Below are 20,796 nucleotides of genomic sequence, written 5' to 3' on the forward strand. Positions count from 1 at the left end.
GGGACATTTTGCAAATAAGAACGGTAGATGTTCGTGTTGGCTTTAGATACACTCTTAGCCAGAGGGCTCCTTGATCATGGTGTGAAACTCCTACTCTTGTCATCTAAATTTTCAAAACCTTCAAAGAAAAATTATGAACAGCATGTCTGAGGCCTGATGTAGGCTTCAGAAATTATGGTGGCATCAAGGCCAGTGTGAAAGAGAGCTTGGGAATCTGCTTCAGAGACAGGTAGGAGGGACAGTTGGAAGCACGTACATTAAGACTTCAAATCCACTGTGATTAAAGCAAATCAACAATCCACTGATGCTAGTGAGTGACTGCTGAGAGCAGTGTACCCTTAGAGGATGCTTGGGGATGCCTTCTATCACACAGCACCAGTATCACTGCAGCCAAGAGTTCTTATGACTAGGCAAACTGTGATGATTAGAAGAGTTACATGGCAGGCCTTAAACTGCTCCCCACCACACCCTGGCCATGACATAAGCCTAAAATAAAGTTAACTTGATAGGGCTGGGAGATTCTGTTTACGTCCACCTTTGGCTCCTTTGCTAGTATACCACATCTTGTTTGTTATATAGAGCCCATTCTAAGAAACAACTGATTCTCTAATAGTAAAGCAGTAATGAAGATTTGAATAATGTATACGATCTAAGAAGTGAGTTTTATAAAAGTGAAATATTTGAAACCTCCTTGGAAGAAAGCTGCCTATGCTTCTATACATACTACTACAAAATACAACTTACTTTAAAAAAGAGAGACAGAAACAAAAACCTAAAGTGGATACTTAAAAAAAATTAGCCTGGTTCACATAGTTCTTAGACCAATGATATTTGAATTCTTTTCCATTGAAGGCATTCTGTGAATGTTTCTGTATTAAAATTACACAAAATAGTGGATGAAAATTTTTTTTCAACTTACCTAATGTTGTTCTTGCTGGTGTCGCATCCTTTTTTATCCAAAATGACACCCAGGACAGAACCACAGTCAGTATGCAGGGGATATACGTCTGGATCGTGAAGTATCCCATTCTTCGACTCAGTTCAAAATAGATAGTCATGACAACATAATCACCTATAGTAAAACAAATATTCCCCAAATCAAGACTATATTCATTGATTAAAATAATGTAGGGAATTTATTTATGATGTAATTTTCAAATTTAATTACTTGAGTGAAAACAAGAACAGCAATGCCAACTGGAAAAAGTATCAAATGCTGGTGCTGTTGAACTGTACCATGCCTGTGCCTTTGTAAACATTTTACTGTACAGTGTAAAGGGCACACTAAAACATGTTAATGGGTAAGGGGACAGACATGTATATCTACACAATGGCAGGCAATTTGACAAGGAATTCTTGCCAGAGACCATCTGTATGATGCATAAGTTATACCAAGATTCACAAGAAACTTCAGCTTTCAAACAGATCTAGGGTCACTCGAAGGCTTTTTTCTTCAATAATAGCTGTAATTAAACCTATTCTTTTTCATTTGTAATAATTCCATTATTTTTAGAGAGTGGCACATGGTATTGTTGGTTCTGATCCAGTGTGTCATTGCAAGAGTACACATTTATCTCTATATGAAGTGTCTATTCCTATCCATGTCTTCTTTTTAGTTTACATTCTCTTTTTATTTTATTTATATCCTGATCATAGCTTCCCTCCCAATTACCTCTTTTCCCAATTACCTCCTCCCCCTTTCTTCCCCTCTCCCCCCTCTTTCCCTTCTCCTTAGTAAAGGGGAGGTGTCCCATGGATATCAACCAGCCTTGGCATACCAAGTTGCAGTAAGCCTAGGTGCATCTTCTTCTGCTGAGGTTAGATGAGGCAGCCCTGTTAGGGGACAGGGATCCAAAGGCAGGTAATTTAGTCAGAGACAGCCCCTGCTCCCCTTTTAGGAGTCCCACTGACCTGCACAACCTTTACATATATACAGAGGACTTAGGTTTATCTCAGTCATGCTCTCTGGTTCAGTCTCTATGAGCCTTAATGGGCCCAGATTAGTCTGTAGCTTCTCTAGTGGTGTCATTTACCCTTCTGGTTCTTCAATCATCCACACCCATCTTCTACGGGATTCCCCAAGTTTAACTTGAAGTTTGGCTGTGGGTCTCTGCATCAGTTTCCGTCAGTTGCTAGGCGAAGCCTCTCTGATGATAGTTATCCTAGGCTCTTGTTTGCAAGTATAACAGAGTATCATTAATAGTGTTAGGGGCTGGCTCCCTCTCTTGGCATGGTTCTCAAGGATGGCCAGTCATTGGTTGGTCTGTTCCTCAAATCCTGCTCCATCTTTTATCCCAACACATCTTGTAGGCAGGACAAATTGTGGGTCTAAGGTTTTGTGGTTGGGTTGGTATCCCAAAACCTTCACTGGAAGTCCTGCCTGGTTACAGGAGATAGCCAGTTCAGACTCTATACCCCACATTGCTTGAAGCCATAGCTATGGTCATACTCATAGATTCTTGGGAGTTTCCAAATTCCCAGGTTTCTAGCTCATTGTAGAGATCCCTTCCCCCAAACCAGTTGTCTCTCCAGTACTCTTTCCCTGTCTTCTCCTCACCTCATTCCTCCTCTTTGCATTCCTGCCTTCCAGTCCTCTTCCCCCCATCCAGTTCCCAATGTCTAGTCTATTTTCCTTTCTCAGTGAGAGTCAAGTGTCCCTCTTAGGCCTTTCTTGTTACTTAGCTTCTTTGCGTCTGTGGTTTATAGTGTGATTATCTTGTATGTTATGACTAATATCCACTTATGAGTGAGTACATTCTTTCTAGGTCTGGATTACCTTGATCAGGATGCTTTCTAGTTATAGTCATTTGCCTGCAAATTTCCTGATGTCATTTTTAATAGCTCAGTAATACTCCACTGTGTAAATTTAGCACATTTTCTCTATATATTCTTCAGTTGAGGGACATGTAGGTCATTTCTAGTTTCTGACTATTATGAATAAAGCTGCTATGAGCATAGTTGAGCAAGTGTCCTTGTGGTAGGATGGGACATCCTTTGATTATATATTGGTTGTGGTACGCTTGAGTCTTGGGACAGATCTATTTTCATTTTTTGAGAAACTACCAAATTGGATTTCCAAGGTGGCTAGACAAGTTTGTACTCCCACCAGCAATGGATGGAGAAGAGTTCCCCTTGCTCCACATCCATACCAGTATGAGCTGTTACTTGACTTTTTTTTTTTTAATCATATACATTCTGAGGGGTATAAGATGGAATCTCAGAGTAATTTTTATTTGCATTTCCGTGGTGACTAAGGATGTTGAACATTTTAAGTGCTTCTCAGCCATTAGAGATTCTTCTGTTGATAATTGTCTGTTTAGATCTGTAACCCATTTTTGACAAAGAAGTTAAAATTATACAATGGGAACTATATAATCAACAAATATTGCTGGTCTAACTGGTGTCTGTATGTAGAAGAAAGCAAATAGATCCATATCTATCCCCCTGCACAAAACTCAAGTCCAAGTATATCAAAGACCTCAACCTAAAACCAGATACACTAAAGCTGATAGAAGAGAAAGTGGGGAATAAAACCAGATACACTAAAGCTCAGCATTCTCTCTTTATGGTCACTTAAAATAACATGAAAGCATTACATATCTTAAACAAAAAACTGTGATAAGTTCACTAAAATCTGGTTTTACTTCAGATTCAAAGCCATGTTTTTCCTTAAAGTAATAGTTATTAGAATAAGTAAAATATTAGGAACATTTAAGTATATCAAATTATATAAATAGTTTATCAGATAATATGATGTATTCAGATTAAGCTCTAGAAAAAAACTTCAGGATAATTACTTGGATTTCTTAGTAGTTATTACTGAATCATCTTTTAAAATAAAATTTGATGTTTAAATACTAGTCAGATTTTTTCCCTTTAGACACAACCATTTATTTGCATGTTTAAATTGCAGCTATTTATCTCTAGAACTGCATTTCTCTGATTCCTAACTGGGAGAAGGGTCAAGAGCATGAAATGATGCTACATAAAAATAGTATAGAATTCTGTTTCCCACCTGTATATTTGTTTTAAAATCAAGAAATAGGTATGCGATACACACATTGAACATCAGCAGATTGGAGATTTCAAAAGGGAAATGATGGAGGTCACCATCCCAGAATCTGAATGATTGAGGGCATTCTGAAAGATGCAGAAGATGAGATGCTGTTCACAGGAACAGAAGGTATCAGAGGCTGGAGGCCAGCAGAGACACTCATAACTGAGGCAAATATGTGGCAGCTTAATGAAGAATAGCAGGAATAAATAGTTCCCAAGGTTCTTAAAGGGAGGATATGAGGAAGCTCCCAGCATGCCCCAGTTTTTCAGAAGTGTACCGATCATAAAAGCTTCGCAGTACTTTTCAAACTATCAAGTTTACTAAAATCAAAGGAACTCAGAGAGACATTCTTAGCTATGAAAGCCTAGGAAGATTTGATGACTAGATGTGGTATAATATCTGTCACTGGTAAAAAGGAGACTGAAATAAGTGAGGAAAACCTGGTCCTTCCAGTGTTTATGTAATAATGCTGAATCAATATTAGCTAATTTAGTTCTCAGATGTGCTACAGTAATGTAGAGATGAGAAGAAACTGGGTCTGAAGTGCTGACAAATTCTTTGCTATCCACACAATTTTTCTGTAAATCTGAAAATGTCTACACTAAAATACTCATTTTCTTTTGAAAACCATAGCCAAGAGTTATAATCTCTTTATTAAAGGTTTTTCAAAATTTTAAGATTTTACAAAAAATTTCACTGTGGCTGAGGCCAATCCTTTCATGATTTCCTCTGTATGAATACAGCAGCCACTGGAATAATGATGAAGTGGATTAATGGATAACATCATTGATTCTTGGCCAATTGACAAAAGAAGCAATTCAAAGATATTTCAAATTTATTCAAACACTTCTGTCCATGGGGAAAAAATGTTAGTAATCCAATAAATAGCACTAGGCTTTTAATTTACTGATTTAAAAGATAACTGTTTCAAGACAAAATTAAGGTTTTATATTATAGCTGACAACACAAGAAAGAGTACAAGAGACAGTAACTATCTAAGAGCTTCAGGGAAGATATTGAAGGTATGCTATTTAGAGGCCTTTATAGAAGTTCCACATTAGCAAAATGCAATCTGGAAACAAACTCAGAAGGTCAATGTGTATCAAGTCCTAGAAAAATTGCTAAGCTATTTTAGAATCATTATAAGGAGTAAGTCAATGGAAAAGATAAAATGGAATCACAAAGAAGCTTCATTGAATTTTAAAGCAGGAAAACACAGAAAGAAACCAGACCTAATGGAATACATAAAAGCTAGGACCGTACGCTTTATTCCAATCCATCAATATTTGGATTATATACTAATGGTCTAAACACAGAGATAGCAACTCAAGACTGGACTCTATGAGATCTGAAAGCCACTTCAGATAAAAGGACATATTTCAGATAAAGGTTTAGAAAATAGGGAGTAGATACAATGCCAATTAAAAGCTAGTGCCACTGTTCTGAAAACAGCAGGCTTCAGAACATGCACTATGACAGGAATAAGAGAAAGTGCTACTTGATGATAAAGGCGAAGATTCCTCCCCCCCCAGGAAAACACAATACTCCACAATTCTGATCCATGCAGATCCAAAGCATATGAGTCAGAATAATATAGAAATATGTAAGTTTATTTCTCTATTTATATAATATATAATACATACTGCATATTATATTTTATATATAATGAACATCTATTTTGTCATATATTATATATTTTGCTATATATGTTTATAAAATATATAATACATATTACATTATATTATATATTTTATTATATATTTTTATGATATATAATATATGTATACATTATAAATATATTTGAAATATATATACATTTAATTAAATTATATATGTATATAAAATTTACAAGATAAATCTGTTTATATTATATGTAATAAATATATTAATATATACTATATTCTAATATATTATGTATAATATAAAATAAAAAAATATACTTGGATATTTTTATATATAAGTGTAGTGAGAAAATTTAGCAAGTCTAAGTTGATAGAAGAATAAGTCATTGTAAATATGACACTGTCTGGATGATATAAGAACTAGTAAACACAATTTCACAGCATTTAAGATTATAAATCAGAACCTAGGATAGCAAAAACTCTTCTCAAGGATAAAAGAACCTCTGGTGGAATCACCATGCCTGACCTAAAGCTGTACTACAGAGCAATTGTGATAAAAACTGCATGGTACTGGTATAGCGACAGAAAAGTAGACCAATGGAATAGAATTGAAGACCCAGAAATGAACCCACACACCTATGGTCACTTGATCTTTGACAAGGGAGCCAAAACCATCCAGTTGAAAAAAAAGACAGCATTTTCAACAAATGGTGCTGGCACAACTGGTTGTTATCATGTAGAAGAATGCGAATTGATCCATACCTATCTCCTTGTACTAAGGTAAATCTAAGTGGATCAAGGAACTCCACATAAAAGCAGAGACAGTGAAACTTATAGAGAAGAAAGTGGGGAAAAGCCTCGAAGATATGGGCACAGGGGAAAAATTCCTGAATAGAACTGAAATGGCTTGTGCTATAAGATCGAGAATTGACAAATGGGACCTCATAAAATTGCAAAGCTTCTGTAAGGCAAAAGACACCGTCAATAAGACAAAAAGGCCACCAACAGATTGGGAAAGGATCTTTACCTATCCTAATTCAGATAGGAGACTATTATCCTATATATATAAAGAACTTAAGAAGGTAGACTCCAGAAAATCAAATAACCCCATTGAAAATGGGGTGCAGAACTTAGCAAAGAATTCTCACCTGAGGAATAACGAATGGCTGAGAAGCACCTGAAAAAAATGTTCAGCATCCTTAATCATCAGGGAAATGCAAATTAAAACAACCCTGAGATTCCACCTCACACCAGTCAGAATGGCTAAGATCAAAAATTCAGGTGACAGCAGATGCTGGTGAGGATATGGAGAAAGAGGAACATTCCTCCATTGTTGGTGGGATTGTAAGCTTGTACATCCACACTGGAAATCAGTCTGGAGGCTCTTCAGAAAATTGGACATAGTACTACCAAAGGATCCTGCAATACCTCTCCTGGGCATATATCCAGAAGATGTTCCAACAGATAAGAAGGTCACATGCTCCACTATGTTCATAGCAGCCTTACTTATAATAACCAGAAGCTGGAATGAACCTAGATGTCCCTCAACAGAGGAATGGATACAGAAAATGTGGTACTTTTACACAATGGAGTACTACTCAGCTATTAAAAAGAATGAATTTATGAAATTCCTAGGCAGATGGAGGGACCTGGAGGTCATCATCATGAGTGAGGTAACCCAATCACAAAAGAACTCATATGATATGTACTCACTGATAAGTGGATATTAGCCCAGAAACTTAGAATACCCAAGATATAAGATACAATTTGTGAAACTCATGAAACTCAAGAAGATGAAGACCAAAGTGTGGACACTTTGCCCCTTCTTAGAATTGGGAACAAAACACCCATGGAAGGAGTTACAGAGACACAGTTTGGAGCTGAGAAGAAAGGATGGACCATCTAGAGACTGCCATATCCGGGGATCCATCCAATAATCAGCCTCCAAAGGCTGACACCATTGCATACACTAGCAAGATTTTGCTGAAAGGACCCTGATATAGCTGTCTCTTGTGAGACTATGCCGAGGCCTAGCAAACACAGAAGTGGATGCTCACAGTTATCTATTGGTTGGATCACAGGACCCCCAATGGAGGAGCTAGAGAAAGTACCCAAGGAGCTAAAGGGATCTGCAACCCTATAGGTGGAACAACAATATGAAGTAACCAGTACTCCCCGGAGCTCGTGTCTCTAGCTGCATATGTATCAGAAGATGGCCAGGTTGGCCATCAGAGGAAAGAGAATCCCATTGGTAGTGCAAACTTTATATGCCTCAGTATAGGGGAACGCCAGGGCCAAGAAGTGGGAGTGAGGGGGGAGGGTATGGGGGACTTTTGGGATAGCAGTGGAAATGTAAATGAAGAAAATACCTAATTAAAAAAGAGATTATAAATCAGGAAGTTCTAGGAAAATGACAGATTTTAATCATGTTCTGTGTGACCCAGTAAAGGAAAATAGTGAAAATTCAACTTAGATTAATAACTCTGGAAATTCACAAAAATAGTGACTGAAAAGTTTGAAATTTGGAGAGTGATCTGGGCAAATGAAGTTAAAAGAAATGAGTGAAGCAGAACACAACTCCAGTGGTAAAACTCACTGTGGGAAGAAGAAGGGAATGGCTTACCCAGAAAGGAAGCCATGGGCCCTGGTGTAAACAGATTGGCAGAAAACATTAGCTCACAGCCTATGCAAGTGTCAGATCCAATTTCAAGTCTTGGTAAGACAGTCATTTTTCCAACAGAAGTACAAAACACCAAGGATAACAAGAACAATCTTGAACAAAATTAATACTATAAGAGTCATCATCATATCTGATTCCAAATTATAGTATAGAGACATAGTAGTAGAATCAGCATGACACTTGCACAGAAACAGACACATAAATTGGGAAAGAATTGAAGACCTAGACATGAGTCTATGCAATTAAAATTACACAGATTTTGACAAAGATGTCAAAAACACACCATGGTGGTTTGAAGATGCTCAGCCCAGGGAATGGCACTATTAGGTGGGGCCCTGATGGAGGAAGTGTCATTGTGGGGGTTGTACTCTGAGGTGCTATGCTGAAGTTCTACCCAGTAATAAAGAGAGCCTCTTCCTGGCTGGCTGCATTAGACAGTCTCCTCCCAGCTGCCTTTGGACCAAGATGTAGAACTGTCTGCTCCACCAGCATCCTGGCAGTCTGCAATCTGCAGTACTTCCTGTCATGATGATAGACTAAACCTCTGAAAATGTCAGCCAGCCTCTGTTAAATGTTGTCCTTTATAAGGGTTGCCTTGGTCATGAGGTCTCTTCACAGCAATAAAACCCTAACTAAGACATACATATTGGAGGAAAGACTTTTGCCTTCAATAAATGGTCCCAGGAAACATGGATTTCATCATACAGAAAAAAAATGAAAATAGACCTTCATCTGTCACTGTGCACAGCATTCAACTTCAAATAGATCAACAACTTCGTCTTAATACCTTATATCCTTAAAATGTTAGAGGAAAAATAGGGAGATAGCTTTAACTTATAGGCACAGGGACAGAATTTCTGCATAGAACTCAAGTAGCAGAAGAAGTAAGACCTACAACTGATAAACGGGCTCTCAAGAAATTAAAAACCTATATAGAAAACAAAAAGTTCAAGCCTGTGAAGAGGAAGCCCAAAGAATAGCAGGAAATCTTCTCAAGCTATACATTTGACAGATATCTAATATAGGCAAAGAGATCAATAAAATAAATATCAAGAAAATAAGCCCTCTATTTAAACAATGGGCTACATCTTTAGTGCTATCTACATCTCATTCACCCCTCTCCTATTATATTATCTTTTCTCCCTTCTGTTAAAGTACTCCCCGAATTTCCCCTCCATCCCCTTTACAGCTCCTGTCTCCTATGTTGTATCTGTCTAGAACTCCTATTCTCTCCCTATCTACATGGCTCTTTTCTACTTTCCCAGCTTTCCAGTTATTTCAGGTCTTATACTTAAATCTAAAGGTTCTGGGTAAGGGTCCACAAACAAGAGAGAGAATATAGTGTTTGTAGTTTTTTGCTTGGTGTGAGTGACCTCCATATATTTTCTAGTTCTATTCATGTATCCACAATTCCTATGATTTGATTTTTCTTTACAGGTGAGTAGAATTCTCTCTCTCTCTCTCTCTCTCTCTCTCTCTCTCTCTCTGACTTTCACTTTTCATCCATTCTCTATAGAAAAGTTAGGTTGTTTCCATTCCCTAGATGCTGTAAATAGAGCAGTAGTGAATATGTGTGTACAAGTATCTGTAGTGGGATATCAAATCCTTTGGGTGTATGCCGATGAGTGGTAGAACTGGATCCATTAGCTTCTTGAGTTTTCCAACTGCTTTCCAGTGGCTTCACCAGTTAGCCATCCCATAAAGAGGAATGAGGGGTCCCCTTTTCTCCACATCCTCACAGTATCTGTTGTCAGTTGTTTCTTTGTAGCCATTCTAAATGGAGTCTGATGAAATCTCAAACTTGTTTTCATTTGCATTTCTCTGATTGTTAAGGTTTTCTAACATTTTAAAATATATCCCTTAGCTGTGTGTTTTTCTTCCTTTGAAAACTTTCTGTTTATATCCATAGCTAATCCTTTTTCATGTGTGGCACTTGGTTTTTTTTTTTTTTTTCAATTCTTTGTTTTTGGAGATTTTCTTGTATCAGATGTATTTTTAGCAAGGATTCTCTCCCACTCTGTGGGCTTCCTTTTTGATTTACTGATTGTTTCCAGTCCTGTAGAGAAGCTTAGCTTTGTGAGGTCCCACGGTCAATTGTGGATCTCAATTCCTGAGCAACTGGAGTCCTATTCAGAGCATCTTTTTTTCTGCACCTGTATTTTGTGTACTGGAGGCACAGAGGTCCTTGTACTCATAGAGAAACAGGAATGTTAAATCACACAGGGGTGTTTCCTTAATGGAGGAGATAAAATCAAATACCTGCATTTGATCCAGAAAACTGAGAGTGGAGATTGTTAATGATCTGGTGACATTTTTGCTATTTGTGAAGGCAGATCTCATCCAAATTCCCCAGCATGATTATCCCAAATCTTAGATGTCAGAGTACTTTATAGCCTGCTGACCTCTATGCTTTGGGTCAGAGACCACATTAGATTCTAGGCTTGTCAGCTTCAGGACCCACCCCCCTGGTCACATGTAGTTTGTAAATACATATTTCTATGTAGGCACACCTTAAGCTATATTGTGCATCTGACACAGGATTGACTACTTTCTCGAAACCTTTTCCCAAATTGTACCGTGCTTGAAATATGCTGACAATGAGCTGCCTGGTATTAGACTCCTCAAAGTCTGATCCAGGTTGACAAAAGTCAGTCTGTCCTGGATTTTCATTCATATCTGTTCACAGGGTTTGGTTCCCAATACGACATTGCAGGGACCCCCTCATTGTGGAGGGTGGTTTATAAATTTTTCTAACAGCTTCAACTGTTCAGGTTTCACATTGAGATCTTTGACACACTTGAACCTGATTTCTATGCAGGGCTATAGATAAGCTTATTTTAAAAATATATACTTTTTACAATATAGCATATATGGATATAGCTGTATTTAGATACCACATAGGGTGATAATAGTCCCTGCAAGTCTCATATCCTGATTAACAAAATCCCCTGTGCCAAGCATGAAAACTTCCCTTAAAATTCATGTCAGAGGGTACAAAATCCCAAAACAATGCAGGCAATTTTCACCACTGTTGGTTATCACCTAGAGTTTGAAGGTAAAACTCGATGGTTGAAAGGGACACATGCTTTGGACATAGAGCTGGAAGGAATCAGGCTGGAACTGACCTTAAAGCCCTTTCCCCAAATGTGACTCTTATAGCATCAGAAGGTGTTCTGTAAGCTGCCGTAGGAAAAGACTAGGGAAGAGTTCTACACAGCTGAAAAGCCTATAAAGCACAATGATGATCAAGTTATCCACAGTGGAACCATCATGGCACCTGTGTCTGGAGGTAACCAACTGCTTTCTAACTGGACTTGCTAGGTGGGAGTAAATTCATTCCTGGTACTGTGAACCTAGCCAGCTCCTATTGTTGAAAGGTCTCAGATCTTAGAGGTGAACCCACTGTTGCTATTTTTCTAAACCAGTATAATTTCTAAGTATATTCTAAAGATTATTCTTCTACCCATAGGTAAGTGTAGCTCTTACCCCCCATCAAAGCTTCCTTTTGAAACAGTTGGAAACTACTACAGATCCATAACTGGCCAAAATACAGTAAGTGACCATTGGGAGCCCAGTCTCAATGGGTTCATCTACAATGTAACAACTATACCTAAATCACTGGGAAGGAGTGTGTGTGTGTGAAAAGAATGCAAGTGCTAGAGGACCAAAAACCTGATGAAAGATAGTGTCTTTTGGACTCAAAAGGAAAGCTGCACCCTCGAATTGTCTACAAGATGGCTGCCTAAACAAGATCTGCATAGAGGCAATCCCACTCATCATTTCAATGTCAATGTGGGAAATTTCAAAAGCTCTAGCACTACATAAAAAGCTATAGTACAGGCATTCAATAGCTGCTGAGAGATGAGCAAAACTGTTTTCTCCAGGGACAAACTCTGATAGGTTATATAATCCAAATGGTTATCCTTAAACTCATGTATATACAAGCAACACAAAGCGAGTCATGTCTTTAGAGAGAAGGTAAGAAACAATAATAATTACAAAAGAAGAGGTCATGAATTTGAGAGGGAGTGAATGGAAGGTGGACATTGAAGGAGTTGGGAGGAGGAGAGGTCAGGGTGGAAATACTGCGAAGACTATCCACATGTATGAAATTCTCAAAAACCTTCAAACTTAAACATGGGTTACATATGGAACTGAACAGGAATTTCTCAAAAGAAGAAACATTAAGTGGTTAGCAAACACATTTAGAGGTGCTCAATATCCTTAGCTATCTGAGATTAAAACTACTTTAAAATATCACTACAGTCTGAAAGACAATAAACAAAATACAAATGACAGAAAATATTTTCATGGATCTGGGGAAAGAACACATTTCGACATGATTGGTATGAGTATAAACAAGCATAGCCACAATGGAAATTAGTCTAGATGTTTCTCAAAGAAAAAAGCAAAACAACACCCTTAGAAATAGAATGCCTGATGAAGAACCTATTCAACCTGTCTACGTATGCAAAGGACTCTATCATTCTATAGAATCAACTATGTGTCCATCAAATCAGCTGATGAATTGATAATGAAAATGTGGTACATATACACAAGTGAAAATTATTCAGGTATAAAGAAAAATGAAATCACAAAATCCACAGCTAAATGCATAGCATTGGATGTATACACAGTCTGGTCAGCTAGGCCCAGAGAAATAAATGGCACATTCTTTCTCATAACCTGCGGCTATTAAGGAATATCCTATATTTAAAGTAATTGTATTCTAAAAACAATACTCTAATCACAGCAGTTTTCCTGAGAAAAATAGCACCGTTTTGCACATTTTACTAGAAAACAGAAACAAGGAAACTTTATCAAGCTTATTTTAGTTCTGTCTTAAGAGTAAAATCAGACATATTTTTCTGAAAACTACAGGCTAATATGCTTCATTTATGTGGACACAAAACTCACAGGCAGAATAAGAACAAATCTACTCTGCCTCCCCATACTACATGTAAATTCAGCATGAGAAAGGGTGTTATTCCAGGGTTGCAGTAGTAGTCACATTAAAAGCAGTTGATGTGATGTAGCATATCAACCTAGAAATAGCAACCATCATATGATCAATTTGGGAGTCTAGAAAAACAATGTACTGAAAATAATTTTAATTAAAATTTCTCAGAAAACTAGGAATTTGAAGGAACTTCACTACGCTACAAAGGGTATCTTAAAAAAATACTGTAGCTAACATTTCTTCTAGGAATTAGAAGTTACTCAGGAGATAGGCAGGCAGATCTCTGTGACTTTGAGGCCAGTCTGGTCTACAAAGCAAGTTCCAAGGCAGCCAGGACAGAGAAACCACGTCTCAAAAACAAACAAACAAAGCCAACCAATCAACCAAAGGATTAAAAACTCACATTTAATGCCTGGAAGCAGTGGCATATGTCTTTAATCTCATCACTCAGTAGGCAGGTGGATCTGTGTATGTCAGAGGCCAGCTTGGAATATAGAGTTCTAGGACATCCAGGGCTACACAGAGAACCCTGTCTAAAAAAACCAAACAAACAAAAATCCTAAAAAACTACAACACACACACACACACACACACACACACACACATTATAGATCAGGTTAACAAAAATGTCACTGAAGTGACTTACAAGTGATGCTGAGATGTGATCCTATGTAATAGGATGAGAAGTACCTACTATATGAATCTATGAGAGCTGTGAGAGCCAAATTATGTACATTAATGACAAAAATCATTGGTCCATATTTTAATGTGCCATGAAAAGTACTCAAAGATATGATGGTCATGAAAAAACAATCACAGAACTGACAAATGTAAACAGCTAAAAGAGTTATTTTTAAGTTATTTTGTATCTTGGCACATATAGAGGAGGCCTTCTAGGAAAAAGACTTCTAAAAGGCAAATGTGTTTGGAAGGTTCTGGTGCAAGGCCACTTGTTGCTGGCTGTAAGTGAAGTCTTTGGAACAAAGAGAACACACAGCTCTACTTAAAATTGAATGTGTTTATGCCCAAGATGAAACTGAGTTCTACGCAGGCAAGAGATGTGCCCATATGAATAAAGCAAAAAACAACATAGTGACTCTTGGAAGCAAACCAAACCAAGAGTGATCTGGGGACTGGCAATTCAGGTCCATAGAAACAGTTGCATGAAACTCAAGAAGAAGGAAGACCAAAGTGTGGATACTTCGATCCTTCTTAGAAGGGGAAACAAAATACCCATGGAAGGCATTACGGAGAGAAAGTGTGAAGCAGAGACTGAAGGAATGACCATCCAGAGACTGCCCTACCTTGGGATCCATCCCATATACAACCACCAAACTCAGACACTATTGTGGGTACCAACAAGAGCTTGCTGACAGGAACCTGATATAGCTCTCTCCTGAGAGGCTCTGCCAGTGCCTGACAAATACAGAAGTGGATGCTCACAACCATCCATTGGACTGAGCACAGGGTCCCCAATGAAGGAGCTAGAGAAAGTACCCAAGGAGCTGAAGGAGTTTGCAGCCCCATAGGAGGAACAACCATATGAACCAACCAGTACCCCCAGAGCTCCCTGGGACTAAACCACCACCTAAAGGAAACACATGGTGGGACTCATGGCTCTAGCTGCATATGTAGCAGAGGAATGGCCCAGTCAGTCATCGATGGGAGGAGAAGCCCTTGGTCCTGTGAAGGTTCTATGCCCCAGTATAGGGGACTGCCAGGGCCAGGAAGCAGGAGTGAATAAAGCAAAAAATATAGGGGGTTTTCAGAGGGGAAACCAGGAAAGGGGATAACATTTGAAATGTAAATAAAGAAAATATCTAATAATAATTTTTAAAAAAGCAACAGTTGCATGGTTTATGCTGCATTCCCAAGCAACCTTCCTGAAAAGGCTATCGGGCACAAAATCCATGTGATGCTGTACTTTTCTAGTATTTAAAAAAAAAATGAAAAGCAAAATTTAGAAGTTATCCCATGATTCAAAGAGAAATTAAAATAAAATATGTTCAGTTAATTAAAAATCAAGACTGAAGAGAAAAATGTGAGCAAGAACCGGGTTGCACAAATAATCCTTGTGTGATTATAGATCGACAGGGGATGTTGTTGTTTAGGCAAAGAACTCTCAGCATCTGTTAAAAAACTAAAACTCCTCACCTTGGGGTAGGGTAGGCCTCTGTGGAAATATCCCTGTCCATAATGGTGTGTCAACTGGTGGTGTTATACTTTTCTTACCCAGGGAAACATATTATGGAGAGACAGAGTGCATGAGTGTATGTTCCCTATCATGTCTAGGGGACACTATCTAGCAACATGCATACTGAGACTCTGCCTCTTGCAATGACTTTGCCTCATCTTCCATAACTTCATCTAAGCCTGTGATGTGGAGGTTACATTGCAGATATTAGGAATCCCATTGTCCCTTATTCTCTGCCTTTTTACCAGGTGTGTATATCTGCAATATTTCTATCTACATGAAAAGAAACTTTTTTGATGATGATTTTATAAGGATAAGCATTTAGAATACAGTTAGAAACCATATAGACTTAGGAAAATGACAGTAGTATGTTCTCCTCTCTGACCTATGACCATTTCATCCATGAATATGTGGCTAGCTTTACAGTTTCAGCCATAGATGCCCTCATGATTAAGTGCCACTGTTGCAACATTAAGCATATTTTGTTAAAACCTGTGGATGTCATGAAAGCTAGTCCTCAGAGAGGTGTTTTCGTGTTGGCTGTTGACAGAGAAGAATTATTTTCCTCCACGGGGGAATACCCATATGGATTGTCTGATATTAAGTGGTAAACCCTTCACACCTGGGCAAGCAAGCAATCCTACATGGACTCAGAAAGCTGTACATGTGTATAAATAGATATGCACATGTAGACATGTAACAATAGTAATTAAAGAAGATACCATGATTTGAGGAGGTGGGGGTCATTTGAGGAAGGAAGGAGAGGTAAGAGTGATGCAGATACAGTGCTTATGTACAAGTTTCTAAAAACATTATATACAAAAAGACTGGAACCAATAAATTAGCACATAAGCTCCTATAAGAGCATGAAAACCTCAAGGATGAAAAGAAGTATGTTTATGTACAGTACAAGTGAATTGAGGAGCTGGAGATGTATCTGCCTTTAAAGCTCCAATAGCATTCACACTTTAGAATGTGTGAAGGTGCAAGTGTAACAGATAGGGTCAGGACAAGAATCCTGAAAGTTATAAACTCATGATCGAGGAATCAAAGGCAATTGACATACCAGAAGATAACTGGGAGTGCTGGTGGATTAGGGGATTCATAACCATAAAGAGCTCAAATAACCTCCAACTGACACAGCTTTACTGACATAATTAGCAATCAAAATCCCTGAGAACATCTTCGTACATCTATACAACATTACAAAAAACCCTGACATTTGAAGATAAAGGCAGTGGAATAAACAATTTTTAAAACAAAGCTTAAAGCAGGAAGATACAATAAACATTCTGAGACTCCAGTAATAGAATGGGTGGTTATATGTGACAAGATGAAAAGATTCATGGGATAGGATAGAGGTGCATACACATAGAACTGACAGATTTGTCTTTTTAATTTTTAGTTGAACAACAACTTGTCTATATGCACGTAGTAGAGGGCATTCTTTTGTTATATATAGATAACATGTAATGATCAGATTTAATAACTGGCACACTATAGCTGTGTTTTTATTATTAAATTCAAATGGAAGAAAGACACTCAACAAAGGGAGCTGAAGGAACTTGTCTCTGATCATCCAAAGAACTCAAATTCAACATCAAAGAAGCAAACAATGCAATTATAACAGTCAAAAATAGCATGTGTGAAGATTATGCATCATTAATTAAAAGAGGATCATGCCTACAGGAACAGAGGGACTAAGGGAGAGAATCAAATGTGGGTGAGGCTGTGGAGGAAAGTGGTCATCCACACTAGACAGCCAAATGCATATATAACACATGACTCAGTAACTGCATTCCAGGGCAGGAAAACTAAGATATGTTCACACAAAATGTATACAACTAAGCTCATAGGAGTTTTAACACGAACAACAAAATCAAGAACCATCCTAGACTCCCTTTAGAGGGTGAATAAGATGCTGGTACACTCATTCTAAGGACCACTACTCAGTAACAAAAAGGAATGATTAGTTTTCACTTGATCTTAGCCAAAAGGCTAAGATGTGATAGGAATAATTATTTTATACTGGGTGGTTTAGATGAATCTCCAGAAAATACTGCTGACTAATAATAAGGAATACCTTACCTTGAAGTTCTGTTTTCTATTATTTTGTTTATGAAGTGTTCTTTGAATGTCAGTTAGAAATGAAAGCATAATGATGGCTGCTGAGCGAACCAAAGGTCAGGAGGTGTGAGACAGATGCACAGGCAGAGCTCTGGTGATAGAAATGCTTTGTATGTTGTGTGGGTATCTGCCACCAGACTGCGATAGCCTTTCTTCCCTTCCCTGTCACTCTCCAGAAAGATTTATTAGATCTCTGTATTTATTTATTTATTTATTTATTTATTTATTTATTTATTTATTTATTTATTTATTGCCTGCCTACCTGTCCGTCTGTCTGTCATTTTTGAGGCTTTAATGCATGTATACAGCGTGTTCTGATCAAACTCATCCTTTTCCCTCCCCCTCAGTTTCTTCCCTATTTCTCCCTGCCCTCTGCACAAAATTTTCCTCCTAGATTCCTATGCTCTTAAAAAACAGTCCTTATTGCTGCGTGTATTAGCATCAATGTAGGAACATCCACTTAAGCATAGGTAGCTTAAGTCATGTACACCCATACAGGATACAGTAACCTTTTATCCCTAAAGAATGAAGGTTTTCCTCTCCCAGCAGCCACTAATCACCAATCGCTCTTCAGAAAGGAGTGAGACTTTGTGAGCTCCTTCCATCTGCATTGCATTTGTGCCTGGCTTGATCTTGTGCAGATCTGTACATATAGTCTTGGTCATTTTGAGTTCACTTCCACAGTGGTCCTGATGATCCCTGGGCCTTAGAATTGGGGATATGATATTAATTTCCCACTTAGAGCTGACCACTCCACACTGCCTAATTTGCAGTTCAACTGCTTACCTTCGAATTTCATTTTTCTTTATAGATAAGTAATATTTCATTGTATATGCACCACACTGTCATTATCAAGTTGTCAACTGTTGGACAGGTTGTTTTTATTTCCTGGCTATTGTGAAGAGAGAAGCAGCGAAGGCATACAAGCACATATTTCTGTGGCAGGGTATAGAGTCCTTTGATATTCTTAGGAGTGGATTAACTGGACCACAAGGAGGATCTGTTTTTTGCTTTTCCAGGAACGTCCACACTGACTTCAACAGTGGCTGGCACAGTTTGCTCTCCCACTAACAGTATAAAAGGTTCCCCCTTCTTCATACTCACTTCAGCATTATTTGGTTATTTATTCTTGCTTAAAACTGCATTTCAACCGATAATCCTTTCTACCTAAAACATTCTTTTGAAAAATACCACATGAATCAAATCAGGATGTAAGTTTAAAATATGGTTAACTGGATGTAATGCCCTTGAATGTAAATACTCAATGAAAATGAACACAGTATTATCAATGGTTGCAATTCAGAGTTTATGGCAAATTAGGTTAGCTTCTTTGATCCAAATCTTCTACCTTTTAGAACACAAATTTCTAAGCTCTCCTACCTTGAATTTGCCCTGGTTTAGAGAGCTTGCTACTGATGGTTGGCAATGGCCTCACTGGCACTGCCTTTCTTGTTACTTGACTTCTGTGGAGCCAGATCATTGAAATAAAGCCTTCACATGCTTCAATGAGTGTTCAAGAAAACAGGCATAATCAACACTCCAGACTTGGTATTTTCTCAACACAGTGTCATACTCCTCTACTTGAAGATGTTACCAATATGCCTCGACTACAAAATGAATTAGAACTCAACCATCCAAAGTATCCTGAAGTACTTCATATACCCAAACTATTGGTCTTGTGCTAAGGTACAAATGCCAGGAGAATGTAGATGAAGAGAGCAGGGTTGAAGAGTCTGTCCAAGCTGGACTGTAACACAGAGGTAGAGTACAAGCATAAAATGGAAAGGGTCCTAGAATCAATCCCAGAACCAAGCCAAAGAATAACAATGCCTGAGTCATAACACTGAGATTTTTCATAGACTACAGAATGTGCTTAACTTCACTGCCAGGCATGCCTGTCAAGACACTCAATTTAAATGCATTGAAGAAGGATTGATGAGTGTCTTTGAGGCTAGAGATCACTGTATCTAAGGCAGGGGCTTAAAATGTCTTTGAAGTGACTGGTACTGACTTGAAGAAGCAGCCTCAGGATTAGCCTGATAATCATTGTGCAGCTGTCTGCAGGGAACAAGACTCGATGATCTGTGGGCCCTGCCTTTAAAAGAACACCAGTTCCCACCATGATGGACGCCTGCAACTTTCAGGACCAAAAAATGCTAACTTATTTCTAAACCTTTGGACAGGTAGAAATGTGCATTCTTTTTATGAGTCCCTAAAGCTAAATTTAAGGCAAAATCTTCAAACATTCTGTTTTTCTTTTTAAATCAGATTTCTGGGTTAGTTTTATGGCAGATATGAATACTGATAACTCAAATATTAAACACTTGCAGACCTTACAAATCCAGATGACCAAACTGTGAATCTGAACTTTAAAGTTCTGCCATGTGCTTGATAAAAGGGAATGAATCTTAAAACAAAAACAAGTTCAAACTAGGTGTAGTTTTGAGGATTTCACACTGGCAGGTAGCAATTAACACAGTGGGCATTGCTGAGAAATTGTCTTCTGAAAATGGAAACTCAGGATTTGACTCACTCTGGGAATTGAACCCTGGTCTTCTGGAATAGCAGCCAGTGCTCTTAACCTCTAAGTCATCTCTCAGCGCAGGACCTGACTCTTTAGTACATGTTTGCACTATGTCTGGCTGGTCCTCACTCTGCCTGCAGACCCAATTGTCTCCTCCCTGACTTAATACCTAACAGAAGTGAGCCCTCCCTCATGTCAGAGGTTTTCAAGCTTCCTAATGTTGTGATCCTTTCATACAGTTCCTCATGTTGTGGTGATCCCCAACTGTAAAATTATATCTGCTGCTACTTTATAATTGTAATTTTGCTACTGTTATGAGCTTCAATGTAAACATTTTTGAACTGGAGGCTTGCCAAAGGGTCTGTGACCCACAGCTTGAGAACCACTGCTCTGGGCGATAGCCTACATGGCTTAGAGGCAGGCAGATGACCAGAGTTGTTTCTACATAGGTTCAGTGAAGCCCTATGTCAAGTGAATTGCCCATTACTGACCAGATCCCAGTGAAGGGTAAGACCAGGCTCCCAGATTCATTATTCACTTACAGAGAACTACTCCATGCCCTGACCTCCAGATAACACTGCCATGATTTCTAACTTATGTGCAATACCAGTCAATTCTGGGGCATCCTTCAT

The 20,796-nt window shown here is 38.3% G+C and overlaps 1 protein-coding gene across 2 annotated transcripts in view; it reads right to left on the reverse strand.

Annotated features, from left to right (window-relative positions):
• The window catches only part of Gabrg3 (gamma-aminobutyric acid (GABA) A receptor, subunit gamma 3), a 670,753-nt gene that overhangs the window by 17,565 nt on the left and 632,392 nt on the right, over nucleotides 1-20,796 (reverse strand). For both annotated transcript variants that reach the window (NM_008074.3, XM_017321978.2), the window contains exon 7: nucleotides 920-1,072. In NM_008074.3, the coding sequence (NP_032100.2) occupies nucleotides 920-1,072 (153 nt within the window). The remainder of the gene's footprint in view (nucleotides 1-919; nucleotides 1,073-20,796) is intronic.

This window comes from Mus musculus, chromosome 7 (genome assembly GCF_000001635.26).
Source record: "Mus musculus strain C57BL/6J chromosome 7, GRCm38.p6 C57BL/6J".
NCBI classification, from domain to species: domain Eukaryota; kingdom Metazoa; phylum Chordata; class Mammalia; order Rodentia; family Muridae; genus Mus; species Mus musculus.